The 15,500-nt window shown below is 43.2% G+C and overlaps 1 protein-coding gene across 2 annotated transcripts in view; it reads right to left on the minus strand.

Annotated features, from left to right (window-relative positions):
- Positions 1–1,727: 1,727 nt before the first annotated feature.
- SYNE1 (spectrin repeat containing nuclear envelope protein 1) overlaps positions 1,728–15,500 on the minus strand; it is a 994,076-nt gene continuing 980,303 nt past the window's right edge. For both annotated transcript variants that reach the window (XM_033936910.1, XM_033936909.1), the window contains one exon: positions 1,728–2,751. In XM_033936910.1, coding sequence (XP_033792801.1) covers positions 2,520–2,751 — 232 coding nt within the window. In that variant the 3' untranslated portion in view covers positions 1,728–2,519. The remainder of the gene's footprint in view (positions 2,752–15,500) is intronic.

The following is a 15,500-nucleotide window of genomic DNA, read 5'->3' on the forward strand; positions in this document are numbered from 1 at the left end:
CCAGCAGTCGCTTCACAAAGGCATGCACTAAGGCGCAAGTGCCTTTGTCGGCGCGCCGAACGGCTGCGCGCTGTTGCAATTTATGTAAAAGTCCCCTGCTGGTTTGAGGGAGGGGCGGAGCAGTGCTCCCACGCTCCGCTCCCTTGGAGAAGGCCCCGAAGTCACCGACTGCACCACGGGTATCGGTGCAGGGCGAGAAAGATGATTTCCCGATGGGCGCTGTGCAATCAGAATTGTGAAAAGTCAATGGCACCGACTACAGTCATGAGAATTCAAGATTTACCACCTCTATAAGATTTGGTTAGTGTTGGGAGTACAGTCTGACATGTCTTATGCTGGGCAAACAAATTTCCTCCCTTGTTTGATCTCTTACTTCACCATAAGAAAAATCTGTGCAGTAAAGATTTTGCTAGATAAGAAGGACCTTCATTACCTCATTCATTCACTGTTCTCTTAACTGGGTTGATTATTAGAACATTGGTCTCATTAAAAGATTACAATATATAGATAGCACAACTGTAAAATTGTATCAGGAGCGAGCCTGGCCTAAATTGACTCAAATTTGGTGATGTGTGTAAGGCTGTATTTCCCATTAGGCCGAAAAGACATACAATCCTCTACCCCAAGATGCTTCTTACCTGCAGCTGCCTCCTCTTCAAGTGGCTTCAAACTGAAGTTTGAAGTAGAGAATGACACAGGGACAAGTTTTTCCATGGGAGTGGCCTTAGATATTTGGCCAACTGGAGTCTTAGGTCACTCTCAGTGCATCCCAGAATGCACTGGGAAGGAGGCCTAAGACTCTGGTTGGCCCAGGTGCCTAAAGCCCCTCCCATGATGAAACCAACCCCCCGACAACTAGGGGGGTTCAGGGGGGCTTCCGTTGGCAGAAGGGAATGGGGCTTCCCAACTGTCAATTTTTGTTTCACAGGGTGTGTGTCAGCTTGGCAGGAGGAAGTGGGCATTCCTCCTGCCGTTTTCGCCGAGGGAGGGGGGGCGCAGTTCGTTGTGCTAGTTCATCAGGCCCGTCATCAGCAGGGGGGGCATCTGTGCCCAATAAAAAAAACAAGCTAGACTTTTTTTTAGTGCATCAGGAAACCATGTTTGAGCATCAATCGCTCTACTAGTTTACATGGTTCTCTTTCTCTCCAATAATGGCTCTCTGTTAAGTTTAATCAATTTGTACTCTCTTTTAATCTTTGTAAACCGCATAGAACTTAACGGTCCTGCGGTATATAAACTGTTATTATTATTATTATTAATGTTAATGAGCTTATTTGCATGGTCGGCTTGGGGAATGAGCAGTTGTGCAGAAAACCACACAATGAGCTGTTTTCTGCATCGGGTCAGGAAATGCGATCATCGGTAAAGCTGCTAAATAGGTTTCGCGACGATCGCTTGCTTTGGTGCATCTGGGCCTTTCACCTGCTCTCAAGCACCTGAAATTTGCAAGCACACACAGGCCTGAGCATATTTTATAATTTACGTGCATATATGCAAACTCTGCCCCTGTACAGTCTACCAGAAAAGATTGCGCCATCGTCTCACGGCAAGTACTTTTACACTGACAGTATTTTACAAAGTCAATTTGTGTGTGTAAATCAGCATTTTACACAGGAAAATGGATTATAAAATGACCTTGTCTGTGTTTTATTCTGTACATTTTTACTCTTTTCCACGCATAATAGACATGTTTTTAAATAAAAATATTTATCATAAAAACACACATAAACAGCAAAATATTTTATAGTCTCTATAATAAATGCAAAGAAATCAATACAAACAAAACTTGGCTTAGCAAACTGTACATACATAAATATGTTCCTTTTTTTGTTTTTTTTGCATTATTTGACATCCAATATTTGTTTTCATAAAACCAACTGTGATCTCATTTCTTACATCCAGGTTTTTTTTTAACCTTAAAAAAGTGCCTTTCAGATTTACAGCATATGCAACAAAAGCTAAGGATAACATATCATGCCCCCCCCCCCCAAAAAAAAAAAGAAAACTTCAAAAGCAATGGGGAAAGTAAAAAAATAATTACCATATAAGCTCTTTAAAGTTTTATATTACAAGCTTCTAAAATATCATGAGTAACATCTGTAGGCTGTCCTAAAATACTGATAGTGAACTCCACAAGATGTAGGTAACAGCTTATCAGAGTGGCATGTGGGGAATCTGCTCCAACAGTATAGTGCCAGTGGCTACAGACAGTACAGGTTCGATCTTGATTTCAAGTGGAGAAAAAAGGATTCAAATTGTTGAGTTGAGAAAATGGGAATACTGGATTAATTCACAGCCTTTGCATTGTCACTGATGTGGCTTTGCAATTGTTGCTTTTCCTTTCTTTTTGTTTTTAGGCATAATGTAAAATATATTTTGATGATGATACATTACACTAGAGGATCTTACCCTAGCAGTGCCATTGTGTAATGAAGTGGGCACCTTGGTTATAGAGAAAGCAAGCTGGAATAGTCAGTGCATTAATCCACTTTTCAATGCCCCATAGTCATCCCGTTCCTTCATACAGGAGGAGGGCCATTGGTATATCTAAGCATGGGGTGAAAGGAACGGGCAAAATTATTGGCCAGTGTGCAGCTGTAGTCTTCTTCAGTCATTGGGACGAGACAGGCAAGACCAATCAAGAGCAGCAGAAGCAGCTGAAGTGGTAAAGCAGCCCGGAGAACTCGGAGAAAGAAGGAATGGTGATGCTGCACCTCAGAATGGGAGGAACCTGAGCCACCTCCTTTGGACCTGGGGGAAAAACAAACAAACCGGTAGAGCATAATATTTTAAGGGGCTTTGCAGACTTTGTTTCTGGCTCTGCTACTCGTACATTTCCAGAAATAACACTATAAAATAAAATGCCCAGCACATATATTTATAGCTGTTAATAATTAGCTCTATTGTGTAGGTGCCCCTTTCTCAAGGCTGTCAAAGGCAAGTTGAGAACATGTACTAGATATTTTGTTCGATATAATAATAAAAAAAAAAAAATAGGAGATAGGCCAAGCTGAGTAATTGCTGTGACAGACATTAACTGCAAGCCAATGCATTTGAGTAGTACATCAACTGGAAGAGAGAAATGCTGTTAAGGACCGTGAAAAAGTACATATCAAGCTTTGTGGTTTTCATCATAAAAAATGAGCTTGGTAATATTAATGATTATTTGTAAACTGGCCACCTTGAAAATAAAGCAATAATATGTGACTGTCTCTGGCAAAATATGGCTTCAGTCACGAATTCTATTACAGCAAACAATAATACAACAGTCTAAAACCTATGCCAGTGATTCCTAACCCTGTCCTGGAGGAACACCAGGCCAATCGGGTTTTCAGGCTAGCCCTAATGAATATGCATGAGAGAGATTTGCATATGATGGAAGTGATAGGCATGCAAATTTGCTTCATGCATATTCATTAGGGCTAGCCTGAAAACCCAATTGGCCTGGTGTTCCTCCAGGACAGGGTTGGGAACCACTGACCTATGCTTTTGGATCAGTGACTTTAGTCATGTTTTCCCCTGAGACGGCCATATAGTATGGTTTAATGGCACTGCAGACTCAAAAGTGCTCATGAAAGCTGACCATAAATTCAGATTTGAAAAAAAAAAGAGTTCATTTGTTGACCTGGAAAGTGATACTGTGACAAACGCTTGGTTTTCAACTGGTTCCTAATGGTACAGGGAAACAAGTGGTGGGGAGTGGTCTATGTACTAAACTGCATTCATTCTAAATTTTAATATGTCCATTTAAAACCCTTTTAAACAGACGTGGCTGTACCCAAAAAGTATTCAAAGTGTATACACGTTAAAATGGCTTTGCTAAATTGAGGGCTCCTTTTACTAAGCTGCGATAGCGTTTTTAGCGCGCACTTAGCGGGTACAGAATTGCCGCGTGCACTAGACGCTAATGGCAACATTGAGCTGGTGTTAGTTCTAGCCGCGTAGCACGGGGTATATCGTGTGCGGCAATTCTGCGCGCGCTAAAAACGCTATTTCAGCTTAGTAAAAGGAGTCCTGAGTGTGGTCATTTTGGCATGGTCACAATGCATCTGAACTGAGGACCTGGCACTGCAACCCTGTGCTAATCAGTCTGTGGGGTTAAGCACAAGGAGACCTCCCCCAGTACAATGACTCTCCTTTCTGCCTTCCATAAAAGCCCATGTAGGGTCTCTATTGAGGAAAAAAAGCCCAGAACAAGGCCTCCCCCTAAGTGACAGGCAAATAGCTAAACCCCCAGAACATATGCATGTAGCAAAATTATCAAAAATTTGTTAAATACCTAGTACTTTTTAGCTGATCTTAAAAAAGGGAGACCTCACAGGCAGTTTCCTTTTGAAAGCAGTCCAGCAAAAAGTATACATGCTACTTTTGGTCAAGTGGTGCAAGGGATATACCGGTAACCAGTTCAAGTACTTTTGAAACGACCAAACATATACTATTTTACTTCACTGTCCTAAATATCTCCCCTTTCATCTGGCTAAAATTAAGCACGTAATGAACCTAATCTGCCCTCTCCATGTACACTTGAAAAGTAATACAGCTTAGTACATAGCTCTCAAGGCCAAACACCTAAGTTCACAGGAAGAAGTGGGCAAGGTCTGAACTTGTGTCCCCAGCACTTCATCTAAATCATAGTGGACAACTTGAACTATTATTCCTCCAGGCCCAGAGTGCTCAGCACTACCAAAAACAGTTTTGGATTCTGATTTTGGGGATGCCATGCCATGGATTGGGTGGGGGCCAACCCATTGCTCCCTCCTCCTATCTCTCTCCCCCTCTGCCAATCATACCTTTTGCTGGCAGGGATGCAGAGGTCCTGCCAGCCATATACATATAATGCCACCGAACCCCTCCTCCCCATGAGGAGGGGAGCGACAGAACTGTTTTTAATTGACTAACAGGGCTTTGGCATCACTGCCATCAAAGGTAAGGGGGTGCAGCCCATGGCTAGGCCACTGTAACAGAGAATTTAGCTAAAGCACATGAGCACTTGATTCTACTGTGCACTTGTAGCCTGTTGGAATCCTTTCTTGGTCTCAGGCCTTAACATTTTGAGAGTATTATTAAAGTCTCTAATTGGCAACTATCAGCCAGGATGTGCTGTTCCATCTATCCTTATTACTTAAAATAAACAAGCATAGAACCATTTCTATGTGCTGCTTTTCTCTTTATAACAAGGCCTCTTAAAGTTCCAAGAGCATAGGCAAATTTCTCTGAAAAATTAACTGGGACTTTCTTTTCATATACTACAACAGAATAGCTTGGGCATTCATATTAGAAATATTTACTGACTAATGGATATGTTCCATTGGTAGCATAATTTTTAATCTGGTAAAAAACAGCAATCATCAAATATTCATTATATCTCATATTTCTCTTCCACAGAGTACTTTGTGAATATATTTTGCACTGAATCAGTGAACACACTAATCCTAAATTCTGCTCATGAAGCATCTTCCCTCTTGTTAAAAGTACCAAGTGCTAGCACACAGGTGACACAGACTTGTCCAAAGTGGTAAACTTTACCTAATAGAATGGACCAGATTTTGAAGGGCTTGGGATATATAGTTCAGTAAAAACATGATGGTGTAGCTAAATCAGAGATGTAAGAAACGGCATCTTAAATGTGTATTTTCCTTTAATTATTTTCCCCACTGAAAACTAGAACTAGTCCAATATTTTAATCCCCTCCCCCCATTCACCCAACACTCAGGTATCATTCTTTTTGTTCCAGATTTCAGTCATTACAAGCTTCTGCTTATTCATAACTGTTTTTGACTCAAAAGGTGCGCTAGCTGATTTAACGCGTGCTAATTGATTTAGTGCGCACCAAATTGGCTAGTGCACCTTAGTAAAAGAGGGGGATAGAATATAATGCGTATGTATACTAGCAGAAATAGCCAAGGTGTGTTATATTAATATAGTATTTTTTATTGCAAGTATTTTTTTCATACATAGTACTTTAAGAAACAAATATAGCTAGTTCTATACTTAGGAAAATGTTTATGTTTAAGTTACTACCTGATAATAATTAATATTGTTTTCAGGTTTTTCCATGGAGAACATACAGATTTTATCTTATCTCAGTTTTTCAAGTAGCAAAATACGTCATCAACTGCTTTTATAAACTACTGAGGTGACGGGACAAAAGCGCGTGAGACAAATGCATGCCGACAAACGAGCGCCGACAATTCAGCGCAAGACTTCAGCGCGCCACAGGAAACCCTTCTTTTAAAGGGCTCCGACGGGTACTTAATAGGGATCACGCAACCTCGCGCTGCCGTGTTTGGGGGTATAACCCCCCACATTATAATGAAAACTTAACTTTTCCCTAAAAAATAGGGAAAAAGTTAAGTTTCCAGTATAATGTGGGGTTACAACCCCCCAATCCTCCCCAACGCCAGTGCGATCCCTATTAAGTAAAGTGGGGGGTTCCCCACCAACAACCCCCCCCCCATCGCAGCCCTTTAAAAGAAGGTTTTCCTGCGGCACGCTGAAGTCTTCTGCTGAATTGGCGTCGCTCGTTTGTCGGTGTGCATTTGTCTCGCGTGCTTAAGACTACTGAACTCTATGGGGTCCTGTTGCCAAAGCCACAGCATAAGTGACCTTAATGTGTGCCACTTATATGTATCTTTCCAGTGTGCTAAGGCCACTTGTGCTGTGGCCAGAAAATAACTGGCTTTCCCATTTTCCAAAATAATGGCCATACACTAATTTCGCGATTTGACACCTAGTCATTAAAAGACATTACTATGCTAGCCCCAACCCACACCTATTTTATAGGCAGTAACAGGCAAATTCTGTAGACAATCAGGGGGCACTTTTTTTTTTGGTGGCGCACAGAGACACCTACGATACCTAAGGCTGGCAGCGGCGTGATTTGTATATGAGGAGAGTGTTGCGCAGTGGTTAAAGCTACAGCCTCAGCACCCTGAGGTTGTGGGTTCAAACCCCTCGCTGCTCCTTGTGACCCTGGGCAAGTTACTTAATCCCCCCCATTGCCCCAGGTACGTTAAATAGATTGTGAGTCTGCCGGGACAGACAGGGAAAACTGCTTGAGAACCTGAATAAATGCATGCAAAACCGTTCTGAGCTCCCCTGGGAGAACGGTATAGAAAATTGAATAAATAAAGTGGTCTTAGACATCAGTAGACGATCCTATGCACCTCCCCAGATGCAAGACTGGCACCTTAAATGTAGGCCTTTAAAATGCTGGCTTACATTTAAGGTATCCGTGTTAAAAAAAAAGCATCAGTGATTCTACATACAGAGCCAGTATGTGATTGACATGAGATCGGCAGCCATTTCTTAGGCGGATGCCAATACCAGCACCATTTACAGAATCCAGCCTACGGGTCCACGTGCTAACTCCATGTTAAAAAAGTAGGGGGTGGCAATGCATCACATGATTAGTGCTATCATGCCCACTCTCCATCCCCAAACATGACAAAAAAAAAAAAAAAATAGAAAATACTTTTTTAACACATGGCATATGTATGCAAACAGGCAAATTTACCGTGGGACACCAGCACATGAACTGCGGTAAGTTTTTTTATATGCGGCAAGTACTTGCTAGCGCTTACTGCAGCTTAGTAAAAGGATCCCTATAACTGTATCTTTTTCTTCTCTTTTCAATCTTTTCTTTCATAAATTCTTAGCACTTGGGTACTACTTGAAGTACCATGAGCTGCCACAAGAGGTCATGGCAGCTATTTTTGTACAGGGAGGGGGGCTGCACTCCTACCCCTGAAGACTGCCTGCTGGACCACCAGGTATGTAGGTAGGTGCAGGGAGCCTACCTACACATGGGTGGGGGTAGGGACTTTGACATGGGAAGGGGGAGAGAAGAGACATTGTTGTGTGGGTGGAAGGGGGTCTGGGGAGGGTTTCTCAAAACTAAAAAAAAGGTAAAAACTCTTATGTGGGCCCCAGCCTTATATTCAGCCGAGGTCCACATTAAGATGAATGGGAGAATTTAGGACAGCTTTTGATCTGTCCTAAATTCATCCGCTCATCTTATCTAGGTCCCAGTTGAATATCACTGGATCCCGCATTAAATGCCATCTCCTCCCCAGCACTGCCCCTGACCAACTCACTTCTTTTGGGGCTGGTCAGAGCAGATGTTCAGCAGCACTGCCTGGCTTAGTGGTGCTGAATATTGGCATTTAGCCGTCGATACACAGTTTAAGTGGGCTAGAGCCTCTCTGGCCCACTTAAAAAGCTCTGAATATTGGTCCTTTATTTATTTTAGAGATCATATTTTTGAATTGGTTTCTTTTGATATACAGTGCTGCCCCCAAATTTGCTGGGGCTCCATTCCAAGAACCCCGCAAATTTCAAAAAATCGCAAATGTGGTTTTTCACCTGTCAAGAGGCAGGGGAGGCATGAGAGGGCAGCTGGAGAGGCAGGAGAGGGCAGCTGGAGCGCTGGCAGGTGAAGAAAATCACTTGCGGTCTGCTCCGACCGCCTCTTCCTGTAGTAAAGTTGGGCTACACCAATCAGGAGCTGCTTTGACACGCAGCTCCTGATTGGTGTAGCCCGGCTTTACTACAGAAAGAGCCAGTCGGAGCAGACCGCGAATGAGCGAGTCCATGATTCGCAAACTGCAAATTCATGGGGGAACATTGTACTTCAGTATACGAATATTTTCCATATGGTTGGGATATGTTCACTTTTGTCAATTCACTTTGAATCTAATAGTAACATATGATATATGATAAGATAACTTAGTATAGCTTTGATAACTATGCTCCAAAGCTGTGGTAATTGATCAAACTGCAATGCTTATGGAACCTGGGAAACACCAGCTCCTTCAGACTGGCATCCAAGCTACCTGATGACTTTGGAAACCTCTGGAGAGCAAAGAGGATGAGATGGTAGAAGATAAATATAAAGAGACAAAGTAAGGTGTGAGTAGGACAGAGATGCTTTGGGGTAAACGTCCTTCTCATCCAAAATTACTGGATGTGGATGTGATATCAGACTGTGAGCAAAGCAGGGACACCCCTTAAAGGAGCCAGCCTCAAATTCCCCAAATGTGCCCTCTGAGGTAGGGTTAACATATTTGAGAAGACAAAAAAGAGACACATGGCCCCGTAGAATCTGAAAATGCAGAAACCAAATGAGAGAGGGAAGGGCCAGCTATGGCTCCGGCCCAATACCTAATAAGACCGCACACACAGAAAAACAATGTGACAGAACAATCGTGCACCCACTCCTATGGTCTCCAGGACTTTGCTTATTACCTTCCACCTCTTCCATTTCAGCATGCACAATCTCGCTCTCTCTCCTCTGAAGCTGCTGCTGTAGCAACAGATACACCGAACGTCGCTCCCAACGCTCGACCTCTAGTATCTCATTACCTCATTGGCTCAGCTCGGCTGTTTTCTCCTTCTATGCTGCTTCCAACATTGGACTGCTCAGCTGAGTCACGTGTTGTTGGCTGTGCCGGTCCTCTGCCCCCTCTTATGTCAATTCCTGTTCCAGAGCAGAGAATCGGCACAGACAACAGTCACAGCGTGTGCTTTAGCAAAGCAGCCCCGCACATAGTTCTTCTTGCCGGTTGAAATCTGGACAAAAACAGAAAAATAAAACCACCCAAATGTCCGATGGAGCCCTCAAAAAGAAGACATCTCTGGGGACACCCGGACATTTGGTAACCCTACTTTGAGGCCTTCCTCCCACTCAAAACCACCCTCTCAAATAGCCCCTTATAAGTTAAATTTCCTCCATGACATGCCCCCCCATAGGAGAAATTCCCCTTCAAGCAGCAGCCTCCAGCTGTTTCCTCCCTCGCTTATAAGCTGCTACAGAGATATCTTCCCATCTGGAAACAGCCCACAATTCTAATGCCCCAGCACCTGGAAATCTCCTCCACCCACTCAGAAGCTCCTCTCAGGCCTAACTTGAAGATTCTCTGGGATCCAGTGTAAGATTACCAGACTTCTGGAAAAACCTGGACTTGTGCTCTTTTTTAGAGGACTGTCCAGGTGCGTGGAGGGATTTCCAAATCCCAGCAGTTTGTCTGGGTTTAGGAAGGCCCTGATCTCGGTGCCGCATCTGGAGGGCTTCTGCATATGCACGGACGTTAACGTGACAATGTCATATGCATGCACGTGACTTCATTGTGCTGACATCCACGAAAGCATGGAGGATCTTCCAGATGCAGCCCTGAGCTTGGGGAAGGAGACATGAGGTTTGTGTGGGGGCAAGGTAGAACAGGGCGGGACCAGGTATCCTAATTTTTTTAAAGAGGAAATCTGGTAACCCTAATCTAGTGGGAATGGGCAGGAGCCTGGTTGGGGGACCTTAACTTGGGGTAAATGTTTGCATGTTGCGCTCTGAATTAGGGAGGGGGCATCTTGGGAGGAAGTTTAACTTATGGGGAGCCATTTGGGAAGATGGCTTATGAGTGTGAGTGTATGGGGGCAATTTGGAGGGCTTTGCAGCCGATGCTCCTGGGCCGATGCTCACTTCAGCTGTATGCGGGAACGTACTGGTATTCACTACACAGCTGTTACAGTATTTGCACAATAATACACTGTTTATATGAATTTACATTTATTACTTTTTACCGCAGCCTTTGAACATGTGTTTAAAGGGCACATTATATGCATTAGTGCCCTAAAGCAGTGTGATAAGCCCCCTAAATGAATATCCAAGGAATGGAAATTCAAGGAATTCAAGGAATGGAAAACCTAAAAACTGCAGCTGAATCACCTGCATCATTAACTACACTACTTGGCACCAGGGTTGTGGAGTCAGTACATAAAACATTTTTATTTATATATCTATATGAGTGTTGTACTACATGCAAGGTGTCGCTTCTTGAGATTTTGGTTTAATTTATGTTTATCAATGTTAGTCAGCTATTATTGATTTGCTATATGTGTTCTCTGTGTGCGACCGAGTTATTCTGTTGGCATGATTTTTCTATGCAGTATTTTGTAGTAATTTGGCTTGTTCAGTTGTCTCGATAGTGGAGGGGATATCTGTAAGAGGGAGGGGAAACACGGGTTTTGTTGATTCTTGTTCTGTTATCTGTGTATGTAAAATGACAGTTGTACAGAATATTATTTCTTTTTATACTATGATTTCAATTAGAGAATGACACGGTGACAAAATTCATCACCGTCCCCGTCCCCGCGGATAACCGCAGGAAATAATCCCATGTCATTTTCTAGTGTCTATTTCAACCTCAGTCCTTCTACACCAGCTTTCTTCAAAGCAAAGCTTGCGGGTCAGTGGTTGTGGCCATTCATACTCTGATTCTTATGTGAGCCAAGGATAATGAAGCCATTGTGACATCACTGATGTGATTGGCTCTTAGGCACTGGTGGAATGAGGCATTATGACATCACAATATCTGCTCTGGATACCAGAGACTGTCATTCTGTAATGTCTGTTTCAACCTTGTTCCTTCTACACCAGCATTCTTCAAAGCAAAGCTTGTGGGTCAGTGGTTGTGGCCATTCATATTCTGATTCTTCCTTCTCTCCTTAAAGAATGACATGAAGATGGTTTCCCGCAGTTATCCGCGGGGACGGGAACGGTGATGAATTTTGTCACTGTGTCATTCTCTAATTTCAATATAAAATCATAATTATTTGAGGCTTGTGTAGATAGGATCTTAGTTTGCAGGTATGGGATGGGGACAGGACCAAACTTTCTAGGTGCTACTTTCACTAATATAAATATAAAATATATTACATTTTGTAATCATGAAAGAACTTGATATCAAAATATATTCTAAAAGTAAAGCATATCTTGAAAAAAATGGGTTTTACTTTGCTGCCCCTCATCTTTGGAATTCTCTTCCTTTCAATATAATGTGCGAACTATCTTTAAAGAATTTAAAAGTTTTGCTGAAAACTTAGCTTTTCAACATAGCATATAAAACGTGAGCCAACTTAAGCTTGTCTGGTTCATGATTAGTGCTGTCTTTCCTCCCTTTTTCTCCTGGACGCTTCTGACTTTTTTCTTATCTACTTCTATTTTAAGATTGAGCGAATGCTGTCCTGTTATCATTGTAGTTCTTTTCAACTTGCCATTTTTATTTTAATGTAAACTGCTGAGGACTATTTTGTATAGCCCAGGCAGTATTGCAAATTTTAGATTGCTAACAATTTTTATTGACTGAAAAAAGGTGGTATAAGAAAACAACAAAATATCAAATATAACAAATAGTGGCGGGAAATCCGCAAGAACAAGGCAAAACAATACAAAGGCACATGTCAGTTATATCCACCCACATTTCCCAAAGAGCTCCCCATCCCCCCAGTTCCCCCCTTTGTACCCCCGCCTAGTATGGAGGGGGGTTAACAAAGCTGTCACGAGGACACACGAAAGTCCAGGGACCCCGAAGCAGGGAAAGCCCAAGACAAGACCAGTCAAGCCAATCCTAATATAAAAGGAAAAAAAGAAAAGAATCAGGTTTCCCCCCCAGGGTCTGGACTCAGATGACCCTAGGGCATCCCTGCCAAAACACAACCCCCCATCCCCCTCCCCTCTCCCCAGAGCAGAGAGATACGGAGAGCCAGAACAAACTTAAATGCAAGTAACCATTAAGCAAGGGTGTTGAGTATAAGACTGTGTCCCCTAGGAGACAAAGAGCGCAAATAAGGGTCCCATAAAAGCAAAAACGATCTGCGGCGTTTGATAGAGCTCCCCCACCTCCTGCGCCTCCCAAAGAACCAAGGCATGGAGGGGGGGGCTCAAAGAGGTCCACTGCTGCATAATACAACGGCGAGCCAGGAGACACATTTTCCGACACAGCCACCAATCCTCCCGGGTCCCAAAAGCACCCGGAACATCGAGCACCACTTGGTCCACGATGCCCGTGACTGAACTGCCCAAAAGGGGAATTCAAGTATTGTACCACCTCAGTCCAAAAGGCCCTAAGGCACCAAAATTCCCAGAGGGCATGCGAAAAAGAATTCGGGGCTCTCCCACACTTGAGACACAGGGGCGAGGCAATGCCCCCAATTTTCTGAAGCTGAACCTGGGTGAAGTACCCTCTATACAAAACTCGAGCATAGCATTTCCTCAACACAGGCGGTATTGCAAATTTTAAATAAACTATAAATTATTATCTGTGAAATAAGAAATTTAAGCATTATCCCCCCTCCCTTTTACTAAAGCACGATAGTGGTTATTAGCTTAGGGAGCCACGCTGAATGCTCTGCGTTGCTCCCGACGTTCATAGAGTTCCTATGAGCGTCAGGAGCAGCATGGAGCATTCAGCGCAGCTCCTGCGCTAATAACTGCTATCGTCTTTTAGTAAAAGGGAGGGGGGATAATGCTTAAATTTCTTATTTCACAGATAATAAGAAATTTGCAAGACATACAATTTGCATGACATACAATTTAATTCTATTAGGAGTTGGAGTCGGCACATTTTCATCGACTCCAACAACCCAAAAATTGCTTCTGACTGCCTCCACAATCCTGCTTTGCACAATTGGAAGAGACCTCACAGGAAAGGCTGCACATATTTCTCTGAGTTAGTGTTTCGATGTTAGAATGGAAAGTGGCTTATTCTTCCTTTATATGATTTATTAAAGACACATTTTAAAATGCACAGAAAGGATATGGCACATTTAACAGCATCAGAGCTTTCCGTGAAGGTTATATTAAATTGGGGCTTATACTGTCACGGATTGCCAACACAGGGAGTTAATGGGCTGAGAGGGGAACAAAGGGAACATGCAGTGCTTAATTACCTTCTGTGCAGGTTGCTGGTTTTGAAAATGTACATAGTCCACACACTTAAAAGGCTCTTTCTGAACAACCACTGATGTTAACGTTGTCATAAGACAATAGACAAATTTTACATTTCACAGTGTATGGATACAGCTGCTCTTCTGAGCCACACCTGGCTTGATAAGGTTATAACTAAATATTATAAGCCCAAGTGGTCAAAATACACTATACTCATATATAACCTATATACCACTTAATATGAGAGATGCATCAAATATCTAGCTTTTTGCTTTATTTACTTTTACTCTTTCTTATCTTTTTTATCGCTAGGAAAGGCCTCAGATTTGGAGCGTACGCGTAGTCCTATCATGGCCTGAACGGTCAGCGTAATTTTACAGCTCCATACTCCAGTCATGGGCCCCTGGGTTTAATTTTTTTTTTTTAATTTCTTTTTAGAGCTTTTTAGAACTTATTTTTTAGTGAAACATAAATAGCGTGATAAAACTTCAATTTTCTTCAAGGTGCATTACTGTGGGCTAGATTCACAAAGCAAACCGATCGTGTACCGATTGGTTTGCGACCTGATTTTACTCCGGCCAGATTCGCTTACATCTCTGCCCATTCACGCATGCAAATGAGGTGAACGGCATGCAAAGTAGGCAGGGACGGGATTCACAAAACAAATTTTGCGAACCGACTGGGCTGGCCGATCAACCGAAGAAGCAACTGCCAGGGCCAAGTCGCAAATGTCGTTTCCCACTCTCCAACTCCATTGCCGCCCTGCTCTCTGCCCTTCTCCTGCTTTTCAGCCCCGACTTTCAGCCTTGCCGCACCAAACTCCCCCTGCTCTCTGCCGCCCAGACTGATCTCTGCTGCCCCGACTCTTCTGCTCTCTGCCTCTTCCCTGCAGTGCGAGCCCACGTGTTTAAAGTGGGGCTGCACTACGCTTCATGTACTATTGGTCTGACCCAGTAAGGCTATTCTTATATTGTTATGGCACTATATATAGTATCAGGCCCTAGATGCTACCTGTACACTAATAGTGGTAGGTATATTTTAAGTCAAATCACCGTATAGAAACATGATCATGTAAAAAATAAAATTGTATAGCTTAATATATTTTTAAAAAGGAAGAAATTAAATACAAAATAAAACATATAAAAATATAAAACAAAATTTCAATAAAGACCTTCTGTCTTGACTTACTCAATATGTACCTACCACTGAGGTGTACCGTATTTTTCACTCCATAAGACACACCTAACCATAAGACACACCCTAGATTTAGAGGAAGAAAACAAGAAAAAAAACATTCTGAACCAAATTCTCCCTGCCAGGCTCTGTACCCAACCCCATACTCCTTGTCAGGCTCTGCTCCCTGTCCCCCCTCCCTGTCAGGCTCTGTACCCTGTCCCCTCTCTGGTGGTCTAGTGGTAGGCAGGGACACGGCACAGGACAGGCAGGCAGGCCTAGTGGCAGGCAGGCAGGCAGGCCTAGTGATAGGTAGGCTGGACTATTGACAGGCAGACTGGCCTGGTGGCTTAGTGGCAGGCATGCTGGCCTAGTGACAGGCAGACTGGCCTAGTGACAGGCAGACTGGCCTAGTGGCAGGCAGGCCTAGTGACAGACAGACAGGCCCCATACCCCTCATGTACCCTATATCATCCCCCATACCCACCACATACCCCCCAGTACCTTAAATCATCCCCCCAACCCCCTACGTACCTCCCCCCATACATTTTAAAATAACCACCCTCCCTAGATGGCTATCCTGGTATTTTAGACATCCCCCCATCCT

The sequence above is a fragment of the Geotrypetes seraphini genome, chromosome 3 (assembly GCF_902459505.1).
Source record: "Geotrypetes seraphini chromosome 3, aGeoSer1.1, whole genome shotgun sequence".
Lineage (NCBI taxonomy): Eukaryota > Metazoa > Chordata > Amphibia > Gymnophiona > Dermophiidae > Geotrypetes > Geotrypetes seraphini.